At 45.6% G+C, this 26,566-nt stretch overlaps 1 protein-coding gene across 3 annotated transcripts in view; it reads right to left on the bottom strand.

Moving 5' to 3' along the window:
• The window catches only part of LOC119404669 (collagen alpha-1(I) chain), a 134,586-nt gene that overhangs the window by 43,051 nt on the left and 64,969 nt on the right, over positions 1-26,566 (bottom strand). For 2 of the 3 annotated variants that reach the window (XM_037671265.2, XM_049418960.1), the window contains exons 3-5: positions 8,926-9,020; positions 2,044-2,140; positions 107-202 (exon numbers count right to left, since the gene is read on the bottom strand). In XM_037671265.2, the coding sequence (XP_037527193.1) occupies positions 107-202; positions 2,044-2,140; positions 8,926-9,020 (288 nt within the window). Of the gene's footprint in view, positions 1-106; positions 203-2,043; positions 2,141-6,329; positions 6,350-8,925; positions 9,021-26,566 lie in introns of those variants that run through there. The other variant, XM_049418961.1, reaches the window with a different exon arrangement.

Genomic DNA, 26,566 nt, shown 5'->3' with positions numbered 1-26,566 from the left:
GCGGTACTGCATTCAACAAACGGCTCCAATATAGAGGGGAATGGTCCTGCGAATCTAAGCTGCAAAAAACTGAATGAAGATGCAGGCCAAGAAAAAGAGAGCTCACCAAATCCTCAGCGTCGAAGTGGTCATCCAAGAATTCAGACAGCTCTTCCTCTCGAGACTCGTACACATAGTCCAGTAGCCACTTGACGGTCAGGAGCTGAGAGGGGACAAGCAAGAAGACTCAAGCACATGCGGCGAAGAACAGGCGTGCAAAGCACCAGACCTGCAAAACGGCACACACACGCACACCCCCAAGAAAGGTGGTGGGGTCACATGCATGGAGAAGTCACCCTTCCAGATAATCCCTACAAGAGGAAAGGCGTGGTGTGCCTTTGGGTGATTCAGTTATCTTTGCATTTGGCAACAACTTGGCAAACACATCCTGAAACAACACATACAAAGCCCATAAAGAAGCTCATATGCATGTTAGAATGTATGTTTTCGTTATGTATGAAAACTGCTTCCGTTCATATGTAATGAGAAATCATTCATTGTGGCTACGGCACAACAGACATAGACGAAAGGCAAAGAAACAGAGGCAACATGGCGCTGACTATCAACTTAGTTTCCACACATATACAACGTGCACAAACTAAACCAAACCCAGCCCTAGGCGAACCTGACGGATTATCAATAACATTCCCCGTTCACCGATTTCTCATCGCTTCAAACCTCCACCTACACCTGAACTTCTGTCTTGTCATTTTGGCGTCAAGGGGTGAACAACAAGGTGTTCACAGATGGTGTTGTTCAAGCTATAGCCTAGTGTGACATTGCCTTCAAGGTAACGACATGCTACAATATGCAGCACAGATTCTGTGTGGGTCGCCAACGAAAGGATAACCATAACTGTTAGCTACGCTGACTAGCAAAAATATTTGCTGTACAGCAAGAACGCTATTTAAAAAATAAAAGCTATTCAAGAGAGGATGGGGAAGGCAATGGCCGCAATCAAAATCACACAGTGATGCTGGAGCCATGAATGTACTCTAAATAAAGCGCAATACACATGATTGGGCTTTCACCTAAACTCTTTCCAGAAAACTTATTGCAATGCAGGTAGAAGCCTCAAATCAAATTATAGATAGCACAACTGTGGTTGCAGGCCTCCTTTGAGACCACAGCCCTGTTTCGTGTTTCTTCCTTAAATATATAGTTACGACATACAAGACGGATTAAAGACAAATGCCAGTAGCAGAGAGACAATATACTGGCTATGAATTCGCTTCAACTATGGCGAGCTGTACCCAGATGTATCTAAACAGAATACCAGAGCTATCACGAAGTCTCAAAAAAACTCGACAGATCAAGCTGTACCGAGACATTTTAGGTTGGTAATATTGTCACATGGTTGTGATAGTGAAGAAGACTGCAGCAAGACTGGGAAATACGGGACTCTTTATTTGGGCAAAATCGTGTCCGAAAAATGAAAACTCAAAATATAAGCGCTACAAGCTGTACATTGATAGCGGCAAGAACAGTCGTCGGCCATCGAGTAATCTGATCACCTATGCAAGGCGTCATCTTATACATCAGTCACCGAACCTTCCAGTGTTATCGCTGAAAATTTCGTCTCTAAACAGCAAAGCTCTAAACAGCAAAGCTAAATATATAGTACTACAATAAAACACCCAACACTTGTACATTAAGAAGCTTCATGCATTTATCACATGTGCTCCACCATGATGGCAGGGTCATTTGCCATCACCAATAAAGCTAATCCCACCCTGTTGTGCTCAGAGGTACCATCACTGCTCGCCAACTTCACTAGCCCATTTGACCAAGCTGTTCTTTGGTTGCCACGAGTAGCTATTCATGTGACAATTTTGTGCAATGAAGTTTAATGCTAGTAAGACGTGCCATTTTCATTTGCAGTGAATCACCATTAGGGACATCTGACAACCACTTCTAAGGATAACAAGGGCTTAATTTATTCTGCAGCTGTTCTAACTGCAGAAGGCAATGTCTGAACAACAGATGCACAAAATATGAACACACCTTGTCTCCTGGAGAGAGGTCTCTCCAGGGTCCCTTTGTGAATTGAACTTCCTTTTCTTGCAGGAGTTCACAAAGACTTTCGTCAAAATTGGAGATCCTGAGGGCCAAACAGGAAAGGGAAGGGATCATGTGCACTCTTCAATATTAGGTGCTGAAGTTCTTAAGCATAATATTGCACATCTCTATACGTGATGCTAATCCTTCAAAGTGAACATGCAGGCTAAATTGGGCAAAACAATTCCTAGTAGTTCTACAATTAACTCACACATACTATATCGTCTTGCATACTAAGCTCATTTTGTTCTAACGTTTTGACACGTGAAATGACAAGAAACTGATCAAGTGCAGAAACATGGCAAATTTCTCAACACAAAATGTCCAACTTCAGCTGTTTGTTCAGTGTCGCACACAGCAATCACCAAAGACACACCACAACACCCAAACAGCCCAAGCAAATAGATCATTATCAATGTCAAATTCAAGCACAACTTGCCGTTTCTCTGTGCAAACAATGACAATGCCCATGAATTTGTAATTCTCATGCATACTTCTGTACTTCTAGGACCAATATGGTGAGTGGTTTCACACAGCTTCAGCAATGACATCCTCCCTATGAAGGTGTTATGCAATAGCCTAAAACTGTGATGTCGACATTTACACTTCATCTCATTTCAAAGAAATCCTCTTCCTGAATGTTAAAGCGTGTGGTTGTGACACTCTGACAGATGAGGTGGTGCACTGTGTGTCGCAAATAACTATTACAGACTTAAAACACATATATGCACGTAACACAAGTAATATTCCCAAGGTGTCCATAGCTCATAAAATTTTATTTTTATTTATTTGTTTAGAATACTGTAAGCCCGTACGGGCTGTTACAGGGTGGTGTTTGCACATACAATACAGTGAAGTCTATCACTGTGAAATACAATACTCCACAGGAGGAAAAATAATTAACCAAGTAATTATAACTCATGAAAAATACAACTCCAGATTTGGTTCAAAAGAAGCCTAGCTATCAACGCCACTGAAAACTTCCGGACTAAGGCTATTCTATTCAGTTATTGTACGAACAAGAAATGAATATGCACATCAACTCGCAAGTTATAGGGAAAATAGACATGACAGTGTTTGGGGTGACGAGAATTTCTTCCAGGTGAGAGCAGGTACAACGAAGAGTCCAGACTGAATTTACCACCTGACAGCTGATAAAGGAATTTTAAGCGGGCAATTTTTTTCTTGACATTTAGTGTTTGTAGTCTTGCCCTTGTTAGCAGGGCTGTTGCGGATTGCGTTTGTCGTTAAGGAGTAAATGAATCTTGCTGCCAATTTCTGAACACGTTACAGTTATATGATTTGGTATTGTTAGCGAGGGTCCCAAATTATACTAGACTATTCCAGAGCTGGGCATATGATCGTCTTGTAAGCTTTAAGTTTCACGCTGGGGCTAGCAGCCCCAGCATGAAGCTTAATCTGTCTGCCTTAATAAATAATCTGTCTTAATAAAAGTGCATATGAAAAGACAGCTTACTGAGCAGGAATTGTCACTTAAGAATGCAAAGACTGCAATACTCCTTCGTCCAGACGTGGACACAACACCAGCTGAATTCCTCGAGCGATTATTCGCAGATCAAAACAAAATGAAAAGCATTCACGCCAGACCACCAGCACCACCACCAAGAAAAAAACTTGAATAAAAAAGAAAATGCAAGCAAGCAGCATGCACACTGGACAAGCAAATATCAGTTTTAGGAATGAAGAGGTCATCATGTGTATTACCATCTCGCACCTTCTTGAGAGGCTAAAAAGATTTCTCTCACAGGAAGATAAACTTATTTGCGCATCCAGAGCATAATTCGGCATTTTCTTTTTTTTTTGAAATCATCATAACAAAATAAGGGAGACACTACCATGTCTGTCTCACTCTCGTGCCTGCATCAGTGGGCACACTAACAACTATGGAATAATGAGTGGAAAAAAGCATCACGTAGCTCTTTGTGCCCCTAAAATTACTTCAGTCCAGCATCCTGCCTTGAAAACCCTTAACTGTGATAACAGTCCTTACAGAACAGCCTTTTGCATTCTATATAACTGCACTAGTATGTACACTATTTACACATAGGTCCACTGATGTGCATCGCTATAAATGTCTAAGCAATCTGACAGCCTCAAACTTGTGATAACACCCTTTCATTACCAATGAAGAATGTATTTTCTTCCTCTTATCCCAGTTCTGAAACCTAGCAGTATTACAGACACCACAAAAAAGCCCCAGAAATGCAACTCGCTAAAGAAACATTATAACTGCAGCTGCTCACATCCACATAGTCTGCAGTAACATTAGCTATGCTTTGCCTCCCATGCTCCTTGCTGCATCAATGCAGCTTCGTTTAAATTTAATACAGGCATTGAAATCTAGAACATCAAATTCTGGCATTTACAAGGACCTACAAGGATGATATTTGGAAGGGTTTTCTTTGAGAAAGTATTTCTCAAACAAACACAAGGAAAGCTCTCGGGCTCCTAAGCAGCAGGCACATCAGATTTTGCCCCCTTTATATTTTTGCAGGGTGAAACAGCAGCATGCGCAACTGGCGCATGCGTTCTGCCTGTCCCAACAACTGCGGTTAACCATGCGTAAAAACGGGCCAGAAATGGAAGGGGGGGGGGGCTCCATGAATACATAAATGGCAAAGGCATTCAGCCGTGTTAGGCAAAACAGCTGCAGTGGGGGTCTCAATCGCAGAATGCCCCTTACACGATGTGTGCTGCTGCTGCTGCCCAGGCAGGTGGCTGTCACAAGTGTCGCGTCGAAACCCTCTCTCTCTCTCCCACAAACCCTCGACAGGCAGCTTTTTTTCTCCGTTCCTTCCTTGCTCATATGAGGTGTGAAAACAAACAACGTTTGCCACTGCTCTTTACTATTTTACGCTCAGCTTTCTAGGCCTTAATGTAACTTGCCTTCAGTAATCTAATACTCGTATTCAAAGTGTAAACATTAACTGTAAATAAACATTTCTGCTGCTTGTGGGTAAAGCTTGCTGTTTTTCATAAGCGTCAAGCAGTGCAATCAAATGCATGACTCAGAAAACGGACAAACCTTGCTCACACTCACTGAGTGCCGTGCCAACCATGCATTCATGGTGTGGAACGCATCACAGGTTGAAGTCAATTCAAAGAATACAGCACCCTGCCTATAGGTGCTCTTAACGGCTAATGTGCATGATACATACAATCACAAATGTAAATGTCCCTTTAGCATATGTACCAGTACCATCAGTATTCCTTTCGTACCAGTAGCAAGCTTTGGCACCACTAAATGGTACAATCATCTATTGGCACTTTAATTCAAGATCATTTACTTGTCAGCACAATGTGACATCATAAAAAATTTTGTATGTTTGGAAAGCAACTGTATAATAAAACAGTGCTGCTCACAATTAATTTGACCAAATTCTTTGTGACTTAAATGCTCAATGTTTTCTACCATTCATAATGACTGTTATAGTGACACACAAAGAGCAGTCATCTGACTTCTCGCCAATGTTAAATATGAGCTACTGATATCCTTGTGCCTGTATAAATGTAGCTTGACTTCAAAAGATTCACTTTAAAGCTATCGTATAGCAGCCATTAGGTGTTCAGGTATTTTTAGACTCACTGCTGCAACCTAAGGAGGCACATAACACACGAGATAACTGCAAATGCCGTATAGACTCATGTAAGGTCAATACCAGTACAGGGGCCACAGTCCCAATGTGGCAGCCTAAAATCTGGATAATAAGGTAGGTAACTACAACGAATAGAAAAATCTATGAAAAGAAATTCCAGCCTGGGTATTCCCATATTTCAATCACCATATTTCAAACAATTTTGCACAGCATTAAAATGGCAGAAATACCTAATGTCAAGGATGGCACCTACGGTGACGTAATCCCGAATGTGCTGGCTAACCGAGCGCAAGAAGCAGCGGCAGTGATGGCAAGGACATGTAGCCAATAGTGAGGCACCCATGAATGAATCTGTAGCATTTGCGTTTGTGGTGGTGAGAAATCATGATTACGCTGATTGCATGCTCGTAATCTGAAAAATTAGGCCAAATGGCCTAGTCTCATGCAAGAGCTGCAGCTTGTCAAAAATGAAAAAAAAAAAAAAGTGCCACTCTTACACGAATCTATACGGTACGTAATTTAAAAAAAATTAAATGTGGTTTGGTTCTGTGTTTCTCTGCATTAAAGTGTTTTTACTAGTTAACAGAAAATGGTGCCAAGGAAGTGGGTAAGTACTTCTTGTTTTGAAGTGCGAATGCTTCTGTTCACTCGGTCGTCAACCCTTGCACCTGGGCGTTAGTGAGCAAGCCATGTTGCGGGGAACAAGCAGGCAGCAGGGAGAACTAGTGGGGAAAGGGGGAAGACCACTAGGGATCACACCTGGAAGTTAGGGAGAAATTAGAAAATAAGGAAGACAACTGGAAGGAAAAATGAGTAGGCAGCAAAGCAAAATGGATAGTGCAACAAAAAAGAAATATTTAAGGAAAACGAGCAAAGAAGTTTCAGCAGCACAGTGGCGATTTTCTAATATCGGGGACGACATTCTGTGGCTAGGCATTGAATGCTACTGGTGTGGAGCTACCGCAAATGTACGAATTTGCAGAAGTTGTCCGAATGACTCGACATCACTTCTAGTTCTGGAAGTGCCAGTACTGGGCTTCTAACAACCAGCATTGTGTTCAGGACAAATATCGTCAGGCGAGCCGTAACATCCAGATCAAATATACATAGACTGCCTGTCTTTTTATTTCATCAACTTTGGTTAGTCATATTCCTGTGACTACAACACACCGTACGCATAACACGCTCGATATGTGCGCATGCAGTGAATTTCCCACTGGTGTGTCTTTCGCTACAATAATGTGGTAAAGTAGCAGTACTTCCACAACATAGTGAAAATGTGCATGTTGCTGATTTCCTGATGCAGCTAGTTGTCGTAAGTTGTAGCTGCAGCCTACCCTAAACACTTCGATGTGACATGCTAAAGAGCATGTCACAATATTATTGTGACATGTCTGAAAATTTGAGCAAGTTGTTGCATTGATGTTGTCAAAGTGGAAGTTCGGATTTGGAGCTACATCCAGAGGTGCTACGACCCATGCACTTTTGCTTAGCAGCTTTGGTCGCATAGCCACAGAAAGCTGTCCCTATGTATAGCCAGTGTCCACTTCTTAAGGTTGACCCTGATTCTAGATATAGAGCGTGGAAACTTGGGCAAGTTGGTAGATCATAATTGAATAAACGAGCAGCGCAACAGACAAGGACAGAGGAAGGTAACAACACACAGCGCTGTGTGTTGTTACGTTCCTCTGTCCTTGTCCGTTGCGCTGCTCGTTTACTCAATCTAGATTATAAGGCTTAGTAGTATGTTGCACTATATCTAAACATGCACTGCCACTCTAAATTATAGGAATGTCAGCTTTCTTATGCTGAGGAATAAGAATCTATCTTTTTATAACAATGAAAAAACAAGGCAATATGTATTTTACACATTCCACTTCTAATGAGATTTAATGCAATAAAAAGTTCCTGGTCAATACAGCTACACTGTCGTAAGCTTTATCAATTGACGTTTAAGTGTAGCAGGTTAACATGTAGCAAAGTAAACCACCACCAATTAGTAAGCTGCAAGAGCAAGAGCCACACATAATTGTTCATGCCTGGCTGCTAAATTATCGTCAGTTTATTTAACACAAGGGTAAAACAAAACATGCTGAATTTAGAAAAAGAGGCAAACACAAGTTGCAAAAAGAGTGTGAAATAACATAACGATAAGTGGAACTAAATGGTCGGTGCAATGACATGCAATATTTGAAACAATACATGACGGCTGAAATATAGGCCGGTATTTCATACATGACGTACGTTTTAGCACCATTTATTCCAAAACAAATTTTGTTCAAATGTATGTGCGTACATGTGTGCGTGTGTGTGTGTATTTTCCGCTCTTACAAAGCAGGGTTGCATCAATGTTGCCAAGTGAATCTAATAATAATAAAGTGGAATAAAGTCTCAGCAGCTCACAGCTGTGCCTTCTAGACAAGGAAAAAAAAGTTGTTATAAAACAAAGCTTTGCTCAAAGCAGGATACCTTACACTTTTTGACAAATAAGAAGCTCATCTTCCTCAAGTTTCAATATTAGCTACCGCATTTACCACATAAATTACCATTGTGGAATTTCATGAATATAAGCATGCTCATATGGCACTGTTTTCCAACAGTAATAACAAAGGAACTTAAGTTTATTAGTGAATGCATTAACCTCATTAGCACACATGGGTAAAGTGGCAAGCTTTTTGGTAAAAACTAAATAAAAATTAATTTTAAGTAAAAAAAAACACAACAGTTCGAATGCTTGTTCCCAGGGTCCCTTCAGGGCAAAATTCACAAGTTAACAGTGAATTTATATGTCTAAATATGATACACTACACCAATCTTAAATGAAGTTTCAAGGTTTTATTTGTCAAAGCTGTAATCTGTTTATGCATCTTGCCATAGTGAGATACTCCACATTAAGCTTGGTCTGTTGGCGTTCTTTAACGTGTTGCAACGTGTGCTGCCCATGGTCAAAGTGGTGCCAACACTGCACAGTAGACATACAAAACAACCAGTGACGTAAACACTGTTTCGACTACTCATATTTGCAAAACCGATTTCATGTTTGCTGGTGTTACAGTGTCGGCTTGGGGCCCCTTCAGCCATGGCCACCGTGTTGCAACTCATATTGAGCACCACAGTACATGGTAGGAAATACATCAAGTGTATAATTAAAGGAACAGAGCCTACTCCATGGAGCAGGAACAGTGACCACAGATTTCAAGGGTGGACTCACAAAACGGAGGACTGCCGGGTGATGAACCTGAGCAGCCGAGCGCAGATATCGGGAACAACCAGGCTCTTGGGATTGAGAAGTGAGTCTTCCAATTCCTGCACAAAGAAACATCCCTGAGTGACGTTTGCAGCACATACACTGAGGTAGTACATGCTGGCTGCTCAAGAGCAGTAATAATCATTATACAAAAAATAAAATGCATACAATTTCAAATTAGGGACTCCCGAAAGCAATTAAATTGACTCGCAGGGCAACATTCTAAAAGCAGCGGTGGCTTTTTTTGTTTACAAATACAAATAACAAAGAAAAATTTTTTCATAGATGCCCTGATGCTTTAGCACTTTCTAAGAGCATACAAATGCCAGGAGCAGCTGTAATGCATCTCCAGGCTAAGCCAATGGCATTCTGGCTGAAGTTTCGTGCAGTGGTAGCATTTTACAGTGAGCCCGATTCTGCCCCAAACTTGATACACATTACATGATTGATGACATAAGTTCTTGTGGCACAAGGACCAAATGCGCTTAAAGAGTGCCACCCTGATATATTTTGGGAATGCTGAATTACAATGTGTTTGTGTGCATCTTAGCTGTAAAGGAGCCATATGCATAATAACACACATCACCCTGTGTGTGTCTTTTTTCACTCATTCTTTCATGAAGTTTCTGGCAGTGTGAATAGTCATGAAGTCGTACCAACTAGACCCCATAGCAGCTTTTCTTGCACGCACGCGCGCGCGCGCACACCACACACACACACCACACACACACACACACACACACACACACACACATATTCACAGCATATCCACGGTGAATGATGAAGAGCTTGGGCGAAGCTCCTGAAGCAATCATGGTTACACCGTGAAATCTTCAGTGGTTTCGCCCAGCAGTAATCAAAGCGATAGCCCAGTACATCATCAAAGACGTGACAAACACTGTATATATTTATACAAGAAATTTATTAATCGCAAGTGGTAGCTAGACGTGGCTTCCGTTCCCCCTTCATTATAACGGCTTTATGGTCGGTGAAGTGATGGATCGGTGATGGGTCATAGTGGGATGTTTGCAAAGACAAAGTAGTGGGCAGTTTGCAAAGGTGGCTTCCGTTCCCCCTTCATTACAACGGCTTTATGGTCGGTGAAGTAATGGATCGGTGATGAATCGTAGTGGGATATTTGCAAAGAAGTAGTGGGATGTTGGCAAAGACGAAATGGTGGGCAGTTTGCAAAGGTGGTTACGCCGGACAACGGAGACGTGACAAGGTTAGACTAAGAGGAGCTTCGCCCCTAAAACAATGAAGTGCTAACAAAGGACCCGGAAGTAAATGTTTAAAAAAATCAAGCACGTAGGAAAAATTGTTCTGTAAAGGACTGACGTTTCGGCCGCAGGGCGACCTTCGTTGAAGATTTCGGCCACAGGACCGGCCTCCGACGAAGGCCGGTCCCTCGACTGAAACGTCAGTCCTTTACAGAACAATTTTTCCTACGTGCCTGAATTTTTTTAACTATATATATATAGTTACGTGTGTGTGTGTGTGTGTGTGCGTGTGTGTACACACAGCTGAAATTGATTTTCTTTCGCGATATTTTTGATGTTTTTTGATGTTTTCCGAGGATTGTTGTGACGTTGCGCCTGCGCAGCCTGTTGGTATATATGCCTGGAGATCTGCCTTCAATAAATCAGTTGTTAGTTTGCGCCTGTGCTCGTCTGGTCTTCTCTTGTGTTGTGTGGTGTTGCGCCTTTAACGATGGTTCCCACGTACATACACACACACAAATATTACAGTGAACAAGTTTCCTGTCAATAAAGTTTCACCACCACCAAAAGTATGATAGATATAGTGAGGTGTTATGGTCTCAATGAAGAAATATTAAAAATAACAACAGTGTTCCAGTGTGACACTACAGCCCCTACATGGCCCTTGAACACAATAACAGAGAGACTTGTGCCTAACTGAAAGTGCCGCAGCAGCAGCCTCTCTTGAGCGGCTGCTCTATGGATCTGTTGCTGTGACATGGAATGTTTGCATTTAAATAGCTTAAAATAGAACTCGTGTCGAATAAGGGTTCTAAGTCAAGGAATAATAATGGGTTCCACTTTTACTTGTTAATACTGACAAATACTTTGCCTATATGCTAACTGAAGACATTTTTTTCCTTGTGCTTCTAAATGGCAACATCTCAGTAAGATGCAGTGGGCAGTTAGTGCCCCCCCCCCCCTACATTTGCCACAGATAGGAGGATCATTACTGGTCAGAAAGTGAGAGTGTGTGCCTCAACATTGCATTTACTGCAGATAAAACGGGCATGCACCATCCCTCAATGTAAGCTATACCAAAATAATGAAATTATGTATTTACCTTATTACACAGAGCAACAACAACAACAAAAAAAGAAAACTGCATGTTGTAAAGAATGTACAAGTCTTGCAGCACGGAAATTCTTTCGCATTCATTATTGTTTAATAGGAATACATTAACATGTTTGCATAGGTTCATTAAGGGAGAAATATTAGGATTAAACACCCACAAGCAAATAGCAAAATAGGTAGTTAGTGCATGCCTAAACTCCACGATAGTATGCTGCCATTTCTTCTTCATTGTTTTTTTACTATATTGGCTACAATATTGTTTGTCTCTGTACCTACTAACAAACTCTCAGAATTTAAACAAACAACAAGGCTGCAGGAAGTCAGCACTATGTTTTTTTCCATGTTCACTGTATCCAGTGCGGAAGCGTCACTTGGGGGGAGGGGGCGGGGTTGTGCACCTCCACCCCGGGCCGTACACGTCAGCAGCCCTAATTTGTGGCTGCATTTTGTTTTACACATGTAGCGTAATGTTGGAAGAAACCTTGCATAAACAAACTTCCAAATTCCGATGAAAAGAGATGTGCGTGTGCATGCGCATCACTCTCAGTGGAGTTTGTTCAGCTTAACTCTCCCCCTCAATGCTGGCTAAGTCACTCCACCCAGGCACAAGTAAAACCTATGCGACCTAACTGGTGGTTTAACCTACACCCCTTTCAGAGGAACCAACCGCCTGACACTCCCTCCCTCACCCCCAACCCCGATTATTTCCCATATTACATACACATATCAAACCTACCAACACATCCCTCCACCACAACCTCGAAAAAACAGAATCCTGCATAAGCATTCGCTGCAAATGGCAGCATTCGTGCTGCCATTTAGGCTTGCAACGACGACGTTTTGCGGAGCAGCCCAACGTACCGCCAGTTTACGAAATCGAGGCGGTCGGCATAAACCTGGAAATGGCCAAGGTACCACAACAGCCTTCCCTCACTTCTCGCGTGCATGACAGAGAAACATACGTTTACCCGCCACGATGGTCTAGTGGTTACGGTGCTCGAAAGCTCACCCGAAGGTCGCGGGATCGAATCCCGGCCGCGGTAGCTGATGGTGACGAAATGCTAGAGGCCCGTGTACTTAGATTTAGGTGCACGTTAAGGTACCCAATGTGGTCGAAATTTCCGGAGCCCTCCATTACGGCGTCCCTCATATTCAGATAGTGGTTTTGTGACGTAAAACCCCAACAATTATTATTAGAAACGTGAATTTGGGCGCGAACTGAAAGGTCAGTGTCAGGGCTCCTACACCGATCAGCGGCCGACCAGTGACATCCGTCAGGGGACGTCGAACGAGCGGCCGTTATCACTGTCTTATCCCTCGCTCTGTGATGCCGCCGGCAAACACATCGCCGAGGCGCCACACACACAACGGAGCGTAATCGCGGCCCGTCTCGTGACCGCCGATAAACAGCGATAACGGCGGCCGCGTTTCCTTGTGGAGTGACACAACGTAGCCACGTAAATTACGCCATGCTCGGGCGGATTCCCAAGTTTCGTTTAAAAAGGAAAGTGCTACGTCAAGGTACACGGGCAGGTTACATTCCTGGAATAACAAGCAGAAGACTCATGGAAGACTGGGGACGGCCATAAAATTATGACGTAAAAACGAAACACTGGTGGCGCCGCCACTTGGAGATTCCCGCACTATGTCCACGTGATCTGATAAGTTTCGCTGTTCCTTGCTGAAAACGGAGGAGAGAAGGCGCGGGTTCGTCATCAACCTTAGTTCGCACACGGAAAGCGCTACGCGTCCGCTCTTCTATCTCGCGGACAACTTCTCTTGGCAATGAAGGGAAGGCTACAGAGCAGAACTACGCGTGTGCTACCGCTGAAGAATGTAGTCCCGCAATTGCGTCCGTGTTTTCTGCGTGAAAAAAAAAAAATTACTGTATTTTCTACGGGACGCTGTTTGAAAACAGGCTCAGCACGCATCAAGGATATATTTATATTGTTTAACTTTATGCAGTTTCATTTCGCGTTTTTGCGCGTGTGAAAACGTCACACCATTTACGTGCACCTCACAGTCAAAATGGCGTCTTCGTCACAATCTAGTTTTTCCGACTACTCGCCGAAGCAGCTTGTGACCAATTTCACTACCAAATGGCTGCCTAAGCCTGTGACGGCCACTCGAATAATCAAACAGCCAGTTACAGAAGATACGGAAGGTTCACAAACCAAAACTAAGTTCGAAACGCGCGCCGAACCGGACTACTTCGCGGAGCAGTACATGTGCAGTAAGCTCCGCCCCCGTAGCCTTACCTTCATTGCCAAAAAAAGTTGTCCGCGAGTATAAAGTTCCATCGCACAAAACCAGCCCAAAACATCGATTTCACTTCTGCTGATCAGTAGTGTAGCCAGAATGCTTTTTTTTTTTGGGGGGGGGGGGGGGGGGTCAATGATAGTTTATGCATGTCCGCGTGTGTGTTTGTATATGTTTGCGTATATATACGCATGCAAAATCGAAAGGTTTACAACCCCCCCCTCCCCCCCCAAGCTACGCTACTGCTGCTGATATAACAATTCTTTGTGACAATCCATCCTTCCTTTATTTTATGCCAAACTAAAGCACTGTTCTGAAAGAATGATCCAGCAGCCGAAAATATCAGTACTAGAGTTGAAATATTTTTTTTTTGTCAGGCCGGTTTCTTTCTGCTTTTTCGCATAAAGGCTCTAGAACCGTCACCGGTCTATCGTGTCTCATTCGCGCTAAACATGTTTGTGGAGTATTGAAATCGCGTCGCTACCATAATGCGCGCTGCGCAGCCATGAATTTATGTTGCTTTCTTGAACGCAGTGGGCCCTTTACGTATTGTAGCAAAACAGCCGTTTGGGCTAGTTGGTAACGATTCATCTTAAATGCAGAAAATGCAGAAAGGCTGCATTTTCGATGGAGGCAAAAATGTTTGACGTCCGTATACATAGATTTATAAAAAAAAAAACAAAAAATTATAGGTGCACGTTAAAGAACCCCAAGTAGCAGAAATTTCCGGAGCCATCCACTACGGCGTCCCTCATAAGCATATCGTGGTTAAACCCCAGATATAATAATAATTATTATTATTATTATTACTATTAAATTCAAAAAAGGGGGCTCAATACACAACAGGGACACCAAGAAGACAACTACGGCACAGACGCATGTATGTATGTGTGCAGGCACGTAGCCAGGATTTTTTTTCGGGGGGGGGGGGGGGGCCAAGGCCTAATTATTCGAAAGAAAGTCTTTTCATGGCAAAAAGAAAAAAAAATGTTGTCCGGGAATATAAAAGGCTGGACGAATTTCGGGGGGGGGCCGGGCCCCCCGGGCCCCCCTCTTGCCTACGTGCCTGTATGTGTGTATGTATGTATATGTGCACGTGTGTGCCGGACTCCGGTCGAAACGTCGAATAAACCTTTCCTCTCCTGTCGCTATTATATATATCCAAACCTAACAACAAATACGACGTCAGGTCACGAGGTGGGTGGGCAAGCAAGATTATGGCGAATAAATATTGGCTCAGCCTCAACTCTATTGTTCCTAGTTTGCTTACATCGGCATTATGTGTGCAGGCTCAAAAGATTTTAAAAGAAGGCAGGAGTGTAGCGTGACCCCGACGCGAGCAGCCGCCTGCGGGCGACCTATCGCCATTTCCGAGATGGCGCTACAGGCGCTTAGGTGACAAAGGAGAGCGCTAGAACGAGGAGGGGGAAAGCGAGAGGACGAAAAAATCGATGCCGTCCGCCCGCGACGCGAGAGGAGTACGCTGCCATAAATGCCGCCTCTCGAGTTGCGTGCAGCGTTGCAGAGGCTACTGCAGAGACGCATTAACGCAGGCGAAAACGGGGACACAGGTGAAAGGCATATAATACATTCCTGTTGAGGGCTCCGAAAATTTCGATCATCTGGTGTTCTTTAACGTGCACCTAAATCGTAAGCACACGGGCCTCCGGCCTTTCGCCTCCATCGAAATGCGGCCGCCGCGGCCGGGATTCGATCCCGCGACATTCGGGTCAGCGGTCGAGCACCATAATCACTAGGCCACCGTGGCGGGTCCAGGTGAAAGGCACGCATTTCCCTCGTGTAACGGTTTTGTGTGCGCTACGCCGTAGACGCGTCAAAAGACCAACCTCGCTACCTTAGGCGATTGAGAAACTGCGTATAGCAATGTAGTACATATGCGAATATGTACATTGCTATATATTAAACTGCGCCACTATCACCTAGACTATGCACCATCGGAACTTAGAAAAAAAATTTTGGCGATCAGTCCATGCGGTTCTACAGAAGAAATGGTTAAACTTGAGGAGCATTCTTAAAATTAGACTTTACAGAAAGTCGAACAGGCAGGCTGCAGCCTTCATGAACCGATCTCTGCCCAACACGACATACATACGATTTTCGTGTCGTTTGCACTGAAGCAGTGCAATTGGCGTCGTCCTGTCGTATTCGTTCCTCCCTGTCTTTTCTTTTTGTGCTTTTACTTCATAATGCCTGTTTACCAACTCGCCCAACTGTCCCTGTAAGTTCAGTGCAATTGCATACAGTTTGAGTGATATTGCACACATCGGCACCGCATAAGTTACCGGCCCCCTCAATCCCATACGCCATGAATGCTAATTTCACTCGTTTACGCCTGCAGCGCTGCAAGCAAGGTATCGAGACCCAGTTGGAGCGTAACACTAAACACGCAGTCGCAAACCTACTGTTCTTTGAGAATGTTTCACAGCGATTAGTCGCGGCGTGTGTGACGCGTCGTGCGCCTATCTACGTCAGCTCGCGCAAATCAGCGGGCAGGCGACGCTAAGCGAACCACCGCAGAAACAATAATAATAAAACATAATAAAACCAGAGAATAACAAAGCTAAGGACAAAACACGACTCTTCAACGGGTTCAGATGTTACAGTGCACAGCCGTAGCGAAGAATCGGTGCCTCTGTAGCTCTCGCGAAACTCGGCACTATATTGTGACGCGCAGTATGGCAACGATCGCCTGATCAACGCCGCCGCGTTTCCCCGTGCTGCAAAGATTTAGCTAGAGCAGAGAAGTATGGAGTTTCGCTCCAAGTCTAGAATCATCCCCCATCTCTCGCTCCCAGGACTTCTCTCCCTCGCCTTTCCCGCTCTCTCCTCTTTTTTTTTTTTTTTTTTTTTTTGTGACGACACGCTTTCCACGTTGCGCGGGCTCTACCTGATTTCTCTCTGCATCTGTCTGTCTTTTAATTTTATACTCGCTGCTCTCTCTCCCTCGACCTCTCGCAGCAGCGCCGTACTTTGTCGTGCGCTCCAATCAGACGCCACGCAGGCTCGAACCGCTGTAAGGCAAACATTAAGCTCAGACAGAGCGATACAGACGAACAGCATCCTCCACATACGAAGCAACAACGCGACGCAAAATTGATTAGGAAGCGTCTAGCCGGCCCATATCCCCCCCCCCCCCTCCAATGTTGATTCTACAGCTTGGTCTTTCGCAGCAATGCAGTTTCCCACAATATTTACTAGAGGGAAATGTGACGCTGCGATCGCTCAGCCACTGTGGGAATTATGGGTATAGTACATGGATTTGCCTAGTCCACGTGCTTGCGGCTTCGAGCACGCTTGTGGCGTTGCTTATCGTTGTGTTTTGGCTTCTGTTTCGGATAAAAGAATGGCCCGTTGTGAAACTCATGAGCTTATTTGAACTGGTCAACCCAAAAGGGTCAACTTCGTCTTGCGGCTGCAGGCTACACGGGGCCACACGGAGCCGGGAGAACGAAGCTTCTCATTCCCATGCTGGCTGAAGCGCCATGCGTTGCAGCTCCCACATACACTAGCGCCAGATTTACCTCTAGTGTACGGCTATGAAACCGGCCCGCCGCAATGCACTGAAAAATGAAAAAGAGAGTTGCGTCTGACAACGAATCGTCTAAACTTTACGCAAGGGAATAATTGACAATTCACAAAAAATCTGTAAGGCGGATTTCCTGCAAAGTTTTGTTTTTTCTAACCAAAAACCCTCGTTCACAAGCTGCTTCTGTATCGCTACGTGTTCTTCCCTCTCCTAATTCGAGTGAAAGTGCGACCCCCAATGTACGGATCCCCGGTCACCATGCGCGGGCAGGTAAATGTGAGGTGTGACAATCACGTACAAGTAACTTTTAAAAATCATTCGCGGTGCTCGCGCACCTTCAATGGAATTGGGTGGGAGAAAGAGCGAGGAAAGCGGTCTGTGAACGAGAGTTCTTGTTTAGTAAAGAAAGCTTGGAGTCGACTTACAGATTTTTGCAAATCACTACAGTGGGGCGTCTATGTTTAGAACGCAAACACCGAAAACGAAAGAAAAGGTACGCCGAGTCAATGCAGTAGAGGCTCAATTCTCACCTTTCTAGAAATACATACGAATTTGTGGGTATTTATTTATCTACTTATTTATTTTCTTATTCGTTCGTTCGTTCGTTGATTCGTTCGCCAGTCGGCTAATTCATACCTTCAAAGGAATGAGATGCCGCGCTAGCCGATAAACAGTCGCAATAATTCTGAAATTGTGCATCATAGTGTGCATCATCTCGGTCTATACAGGAAGAACTCCGGCTTTAATTTGCCCGAGCACCTATCGCGCTATATTTATTTAAAACGTATAATCCCGTCTTTATGGATGCGCCAGGTATTCATTACAACCTTCGTAGCTGTGGGCTGCAAAGGAGAAAATTGAACACGAGTAAATTGGCAACCAGGTACCGTGCCAGAGACCCCATTATGCATCGGCACTGCCAAAAACACTTCCGAGGTTTCAAAGGTGCGATGCTCTCGCGTAGTCTAAAACAAACGAGTAATCTTTCCCCCAGTCACCAGCAGTTCATCAAATGTTGCATATCAAGACCGGCGTGTTTTCTCGAATAAACCGCTGAAACTTAAAGAATAGAAAAAGAAACAATAATTGGGGCCATTGTGGTCTGTGCGTAAGAGAGGAGAGAAGGGGGCATCGCGCGGATATATGCTCGAAATTTTGGCGCCTTTTGACCCGCGCTTTACTGGGTAGTGGCCTCGGAGATTGCAACGGTGCACCGCTCTATGACGCGATGCTGCAGTGGTGCTGCCGCAAATGGCGAGTAAAACTACGAGGACTTCGTACATTCACCCGCATATTTTTAACTCCCTCTTTCTTCCCCTTCACCTCACTCTCTCGCCTTCCATACGTTTATTTATTTGTCTGTTTTTCATCGTCTTCCGCGGCACGATATAAGCGCGTCGCCATGACGACATGCTCCGACATTACTGCGTCACAGCTGAACCAGACGCACAAACGGGATCGATAGTTTGGGTAAAGTTAGGACGCGCAAACTCAGCGGTGCTAACGAAGTCGCTAAAGCCCCCCCCCCCCTATCTCGCGTTTATTTCTTCCCCACAAAGTATTAACCTTATACGTGCGCCCGGAGTCCTATACTCCCTGGTTATATATAAGGTCACAGTAGAGGGTTCGGGAACCAAGTTATTAGTCGTATCGTCGCGACGTCCCCGCCAAAGTGGCAAGAACTTGCAAAGCGAAGTCGCGCTATCATTAGGGCCACGTCAACGCTCTCAACAAAATACGCGACCTCCCAAACGAGGCACAACACCGCGATCGACCGCTCTTGGTTCTACGCAGGCGACAGAACATCAAAAAAAAAAAAAATGAAATGAAGGCGGATTTGAAAAACAGGCGACAGCTTGATCCACCGCATCGACGCGTGCGGGTATTCCGGCACCGCTATCGAAAAGTCGAGAGGTAAAAAAAAGGGTCCAGGTTCAAAAAGGATGCGGGAAGATTATCGCGGTGGCAACGGCGTCTAGAACCACAAAATAGGATCATTCAATTCATACTTTTTTTTCTCTCTCTCTCTCTATCGCGCGAAATCCTCTTACTAGACTACGGAAAACGTTGACATGGCGTGGGCACGCAAACGCAGCTAGTCTTTTGACAACCGCCGACCCCGCCTGGCATAAGAGCCTGCTTACGCGTGCATATTTGACAGCACTGTTTATTTCTCTTTCACTCCAACACGCGCATAGTGCAGAAGCAAGTTTCCACGAGTCCAGCAACCCCCACAGTATAAAGCCAACCAACGTTGAACCCACGTAACACACGCGGGTATATGGTTCAATTTCTTCAGTGTAAACTGTTCAGCAGGTGACATGCATTTTTTATTTCGCATTCCTCGTAAAGGAAAAAAATTGGCAAAGCTACGCGCTAGTGGGGCAAAGAGTGAGCAAACAGCGGAGCTGGTGGCCCTCCCCTCCTCCTTTCCCTACCCTTCACTCCTCCTCATCCTCACTTTCCTTTCCCACCCACTTGCTATACTATACTACACATGGCTATGCAACTCTCTACCCCTACCTTCTCCCATCCTCCTTTCCCTTCACATCACTCCTCAGCCTCACTTTCCTTTCCCACCCACTTGCTATACTATACTACACATGGCTATGCAACTCTCTACCCCTACCTTCTCCCATCCTCCTTTCCCTTCACATCACTCCTCATCCTCACTTTCCTTTCCCACCCACTTGCTATACTATACTACACATGGCTATGCAACTCTCTACCCCTACCTTCTCCCATCCTCCTTTCCCTTCACATCACTCCTCATCCTCACTTTCCTTTCCCACCCACTTGCTATACTATACTACACATGGCTATGCAACTCTCTACCCCTACCTTCTCCCATCCTCCTTTCCCTTCACATCACTCCTCAGCCTCACTTTCCTTTCCCACCCACTTGCTATACTATACTACACATGGCTATGCAACTCTCTACCCCTACCTTCTGCCATCCTCCTTTCCCTTCACATCACTCCTCAGCCTCACTTTCCTTTCCCACCCACTTGCTATACTATACTACACATGGCTATGCAACTCTCTACCCCTACCTTCTCCCATCCTCCTTTCCCTTCACATCACTCCTCAGCCTCACTTTCCTTTCCCACCCACTTGCTATACTATACTACACATGGCTATGCAACTCTCTACCCCTACCTTCTCCCATCCTCCTTTCCCTTCACATCACTCCTCAGCCTCACTTTCCTTTCCCACCCACTTGCTATACTATACTACACATGGCTATGCAACTCTCTACCCCTACCTTCTCCCATCCTCCTTTCCCTTCACATCACTCCTCAGCCTCACTTTCCTTTCCCACCCACTTGCTATACTATACTACACATGGCTATGCAACTCTCTACCCCTACCTTCTCCCATCCTCCTTTCCCTTCACATCACTCCTCAGCCTCACTTTCCTTTCCCACCCACTTGCTATACTATACTACACATGGCTATGCAACTCTCTACCCCTACCTTCTCCCATCCTCCTTTCCCTTCACATCACTCCTCAGCCTCACTTTCCTTTCCCACCCACTTGCTATACTATACTACACATGGCTATGCAACTCTCTACCCCTACCTTCTCCCATCCTCCTTTCCCTTCACATCACTCCTCATCCTCACTTTTCTTTCCCACCCCACTTGCTATACTATACTACACATGGCTATGCAACTCTCTACCCCTACCTTCTCCCATCCTCCTTTCCCTTCACATCACTCCTCAGCCTCACTTCCTTTCCACCCACTTGCTATACTATACTACACATGGCTATGCAACTCTCTACCCCTACCTTCTCCCATCCTCCTTTCCCTTCACATCACTCCTCATCCTCACTTTTCTTTCCCACCCACTTGCTATACTATACTACACATGGCTATGCAACTCTCTACCCCTACCTTCTCCCATCCTCCTTTCCCTTCACATCACTCCTCAGCCTCACTTTCCTTTCACACCCACTTGCTATACATGGTTATGCAACTCTTCCCCTTCACCCCTCCTCCCCACCCTCACTTTCCTTTCCTATGCTATGCTTTCTTGTGCTCTTTCTGTTTCTCTCTCTTTCTTGGTCTATTTCTTTCGTTGTCTCTCCTTCTCAGTGTTTCTCTCTCTGTGTTTCTCTTTCTTTCTTTTTCTCATTTTCTCGCCCTAGCAACGCAAACACATGGTTCCCATAAATGCTTGTTCCGCTAGCGTGCTTGGAGAGCCGAGTGGTTACGACGCTCGCCTTTGAACCGTGGGTACGCGGGTTCGAATCTCGCCTTGCCAAGAAATTTTATTTTGTTTTATTTATTTGTTCTCTTCATCCTCTCCACTTCTCCACTCCTACCTTCCTCTAACGTGTTGCTAGACGCCGCGAGATGCCACATAAGGTAGAGGCCGTTCATGATGATGATAATTTCTGCGAACGCTACGGGCCCAGCCTCAAGCTTGAACTGTTGAAATGAAAGCAGCCAGACGCCAAAACTACAGTCACGTGAACTGCGCAGTAAGTAAGGATGTTTACGCTTAACTCCGGCGGAGGTTCTGAATCAATTCTTTTGAGGACTCGGACTTCCGTTAGCGCAGTCTGTGCACAAGCTTATTCTCCTTGAAGTCACGTAAGTCTGGGCACGTTGGTATTCCATTTCAGCATCTAGCGCACACATAAGACAAGGCCCGAGTGACAGCCGACGAAGAGTTCAAAATACATGACGTCACGGCGAGTTGAAATTCGAGACACACTGCACCTCCTTTTCGCGCGTTCTCCAGCTACTCGCGACAAGAGTGGTGCTTTTGGAATTGATGAAGGATGGTTTACTGATACGAGAAAAATAATTTCTCTCTTTCGTGTCTCTATGATAAACACCCATTTACTACAACGACGGAAAGGTGAGTTATCGAACTACAACTACATGCAAGCCACATGGCGAGCGCGCTGCCGACAAGGCGACCTCCGGCTCCTCCCGTGCCCATTCAACGTTGCCGACGCTACACGGCTGCTGGTTGCCCGGTCTTGCTTCTCGCTGCCGTTCGCGCTATATTTAGGAGGGAGGGATGGGGGGACGACATGGGGAGGAGTCGTACACGCGCATAAGCGCGCTCGCGGCCGAATAGCATATTTCCAGAATGAACGCCGTCGCGCAGCAACAGCCCAGCATAACGGGAGCAGCAAGTGATGCGGAGGCGCAGCGCCCACCAATTCTTTTCTGCTGCTCCTCTGCGGACACCGCTTCCGTAACGCGTGGGTGAATAAAAAAGGGCAGAGAAGTTACGCAACGCAGCCTAACAGAACTTGTTCCAAAGACGCCGATGCGGTACAACGACGGCGCTTAGATAACGGACGGCCCGCCGCGCTCCCTCCAACTGTGACGTCACCTGCAAGAAGGCCCACGCTCCCTTTGAGAGCCACGTGCTTCGAAGAATCTCCTTGACGATGACAACCACACCTATCATACCGCTTGACGACGAGGATGAATTGAGATGAAAAATTCGTGGACCCGGAGTGGCGCTGAAGCCAGCGGCATCCCGTTTTCGCGAATTTTTCATCCTCTTCAAGCTTCCATCTTCCCCCCTGAACTTCTGCTTTTTTTTTTTTTTAGGGGCGAAGCACCTTAGGGTCAAGGCTTGCCCGTTGTGTGGTGTCCGTGCTCGCGGCACAGCACCATGTAAAATAGCCTAAAAAAGGTTTACCAATAGACTAATATAAATCATAATTGTTACAGAACAATTTAGAACACCTAGAAGCACAAACCCTAGTCGGTGATTTCAACGTAGACATTATGGACCTTAGGACCTAGGTTTGTAGTCGACGCTCACTGTCCGCTGTCATGGTGGTTAGAAATCCGTTGCTATAGTCGAAACATATGTGTGTATGTGAATCAAAAAAAGGTTTACAATAGACGAGCAAAAATCATAATTGTGACGGAACAATATGAAACACCTACAAGCACAAACCCTTTATACTAGCCGGCGACTACAACGTAGACATTATGGACCTTGACCTAGCTTCGCCCATCGTCATCATTCACTTCGTGGAGATGCGTTCCTTTCTTTACTATATTGTGTTCTCGCATGGGCAGCTTCTATGTCATTGCTCGGGTTCCCTTCTGAATAATAATTGTTGGGGTTTAACTAAAGTACACTCTAGTTTAAGGTCCCAAAACCAAGATATGATTATGAGAGACGCCGTAGTGGAGGGCTCCGGAAATTCTGACCACCTGGGATTCTTGAACGTGCACCTAGATCTAAGTACACGGGCCTCTAGCATTTTTGCCTCTATCGAAAATGCGGCCACCGCGGCCGGGATTCGATCCCGCGATTTGCGGGTCAGCAGTCGAGCACCTTAACCACTAGACCACCGTGGCGGGTCTTCTTACTTACTCCACAGAAAAGTGTCGTTTATATGAATGCGAGTAGGGCATTTCGAAATGCATTTTGGGAAAGGCGACGCGACGCACTTTCCATGTAGCGCATTAACTCCTCCTAACTCCTCCAACAATGTGGCGCCACATGGTGTCGCATATGGGAAATGCCGTTGCACCAGGTTCAAGATCCAGTGCAACCGGATTTCGGTAGTGGCCCGACTGTGCCGAAAGGTTCTGGCCTGCGGCTCCGACCAACGTTAAAGGAAGCTGCTCGCAGTTTAGCAAGCGCAGCAGCACCGCAGCTACATCCTTTCCGACATTATAATGCGACGCTCAAAACGATTACATGCTCCGCATGAGTCGACTCGAACCCGTAAATCTACACTCACCTGGCGCACTAATGACTAATGTGACGCGCCTTCCTGGCGCATTTATTCCTGTTTATATGCATGACTACGATGCGACGCGACACCGTCGCATTCGTGTAAACGCGGCTACAGACATTGACGAATAAATTAAATACATTGTTCCCCACCTACGTCTGCCCACAAGACAGCGTTTACTTGTTCAGTTGGCTGACGTAACGAAGAGCTTCCACCAAGAGCATTTATGTCTCCATGTATCTACCAGCATGCCTGATCGACTAGCTCGAACAAAAAAAGCTTTGATACAGAATCGAACGCGCGACCTCGCAACGCCAGAGTTGCTCAGCCGCGCCGGAGGAACTCGAACACCGAGGAAGCAGACTCAGCGATTCTTTACTTACTATGATCATTTACTTTTTTTATTGCGTTTTTCACTCCAAAGGCTGAAGCCAGCTCTCGCGAGCTCTCGCGCTGCCGGCGCCGTGAGGCCTACCCTCTAGAAATAAAACGCCGGGGTCTGCCGAAACACCGAACCGGCAACACACAACGAGGCTGGGGAAAGAAGGACGCCCCACAATGAAGGAGAGGTGAGCTACGACTAAATCAGTGCAGCGTTGTGCAGGCTGGAACCTCGCGTCATCCAAATGAACAGAGAGAACGGGCAGATGCACAGGACAGGTGTTCCGGTACGGCCCGAGGAAGGCACTCGATCGCACGTTGCCGCATGTGCACCTCGATCAGGGCAGAAGCACCCGACGACATGCAAAACGTCCGATTCGCGCTTTTCTGGCTGTTGCACAAAGGCGGCGGCTTTAGTTTAAGATTTACGACCGTCGTAGTCTCAAAGACAAAGGGCTCCGGATCGGCTTGGTTGTGCGTTTCTCATTACTGTGCGTTTTTCATTACAGTGCGTACAGAAATAGCTTGAGGAGAATGACGAGTTGGGCTAGTTGGCAGTGATTAATTGTAACAATATACTGCGCAAAAAAACAAAGATCAAGAAATAAAACGAATGCCAAAAGCAAGCGCGAAACCACAGCATCACGCGGTGGCTATCAAGTGATACTTGGTTCATCTTAGCAATGGCGCTGTATCAGAGAAAACACAGAAGAGAAGGCGCGACAGGTGCTAGAAATGACTCCATACTAGACAGCACACAGAAGCGAAAGCCCACAACTAAGCCAGCAACAAGTATTACTCTATCAACGGATAAGTCCGCGCGTGGCCCTGTCTTTTCGTGTCTGCTCTTCGTCCCCCCCCCCTTATTTTTCTTTTTGCGCAACAGTAATAATTTAAAAAATACAAGTGCACGATATATTTCACCCTCGCCGCCGTCCAAGTTCGAATCGCTTGACGGGAGGACACCGTCGCCGGAAGCATGGAAAGTCACAGCGCTGCTGACGCACCGTTACTGAAAATCCGTTGCAATAGCGGTGCGTGAAAAGCTGAAGCTGCAGTTTTGGAATTCAAATGGCAGGCAAATACAGTCCTCTGCCACGCGATCCGCATCGTGGTAACCACCACTATGTATACTCTGCTATACTCGCGGACAACTTTTCTTAGCAATGCAGGAAAGGCTACGGGGGCGGAGCAATGCACTGCTCCGCGAAGTAGTCCGGTTCGGCGCGCTTTTCGAACTTAGTTTTGGTTTGTGAACCTACCGTATCTCGTGTGACGGCCGTTTGATTATTCGAGCGGCCGTCACAGACTTAGACAGCCGTCTGTTAGTGACATTCGTCGCAAGCTCCTTCGGCGAGAGTCATCGGAAAAGCTGGAGGGTGACGATCGCTCACCTGAAGACGAAGACGCCATTTTGACTGTGAGGTGCACGTAAAAGGTGCGACGTTTTCACGCGCCCAAAAACGCGAAATGAAAAGTTAAACACATATAAATATATCCTTGATGCGTGCTGACCCTGTTTTCAAAGAGCGTCCTGTAGAAAATAAAGTAATGTTGTTGTTTTTTATCTCACGCAGAAAATACGGACGCGATTGTGGGACTATATTCTTCAGCGGCAGCACACGCGTAGTTCGGCTCTCTAACCTTCCCTTCATTGCCAAGAAAAGTTGTCCGCGAGTATAGCATAGTTTCCTGCGTAACCCGTCCTTTCCACGATGCCACGGCGCATGCGCCCTTACCCTAGCGGGAAAGTTGCGAAACGCCTCTTGATCTCGGAGGCTTTTGTTCTGGCGATACCGGTTGTGCCGGCCCCTACCAAAACCCTACCCATACGATAGAGAGCAGCACAGGAAAATGAAAATGGCGGACTTGCTACAAAATTAACTGGAAAGTACTCGGACGCTAGAATCAATCATCTACAACGGGAACCATAAGTAGTACATGAATTTGTCGAATTTTTCCCTTTTCCCCTCCCCTTAGTGTAGGGTAGCAAACCGGATGTTACAATTCTGGTTAACCTCCCTGCCTTACTCTCGTTTTATTATCTCTCTCTGTCGAATCTTCGCGCTTTCTCCGTTTAAGCTTTTAACAATGCCCAGCCATCAGGAAACAGGTTTCTGCTCATATCATTGCGAACTGACGCGTCTGGGGGTAATACCTCGTTAGAGACCATTAATTAAGTGGTATTCAAATTGCAAACACAAGCGGCAGCTTTCCCAGTGTAACAGAAACCAACCTCGAAGGTGGCACGCTTTCGTGTACCATGCATCAGACGCGATCAGTGAACGCGTCATGGTCGCCATGCTTTCGGACACCACCTCTGGCAATGTCACAAAGTTGACTGAAGCCGTAAG

This window comes from Rhipicephalus sanguineus, chromosome 9, assembly GCF_013339695.2.
Source record: "Rhipicephalus sanguineus isolate Rsan-2018 chromosome 9, BIME_Rsan_1.4, whole genome shotgun sequence".
Taxonomy (NCBI): domain Eukaryota; kingdom Metazoa; phylum Arthropoda; class Arachnida; order Ixodida; family Ixodidae; genus Rhipicephalus; species Rhipicephalus sanguineus.
The sequence above is the reverse complement of the archived record's forward strand: the minus strand, read 5'-3'. Positions and strand labels throughout refer to the sequence as shown.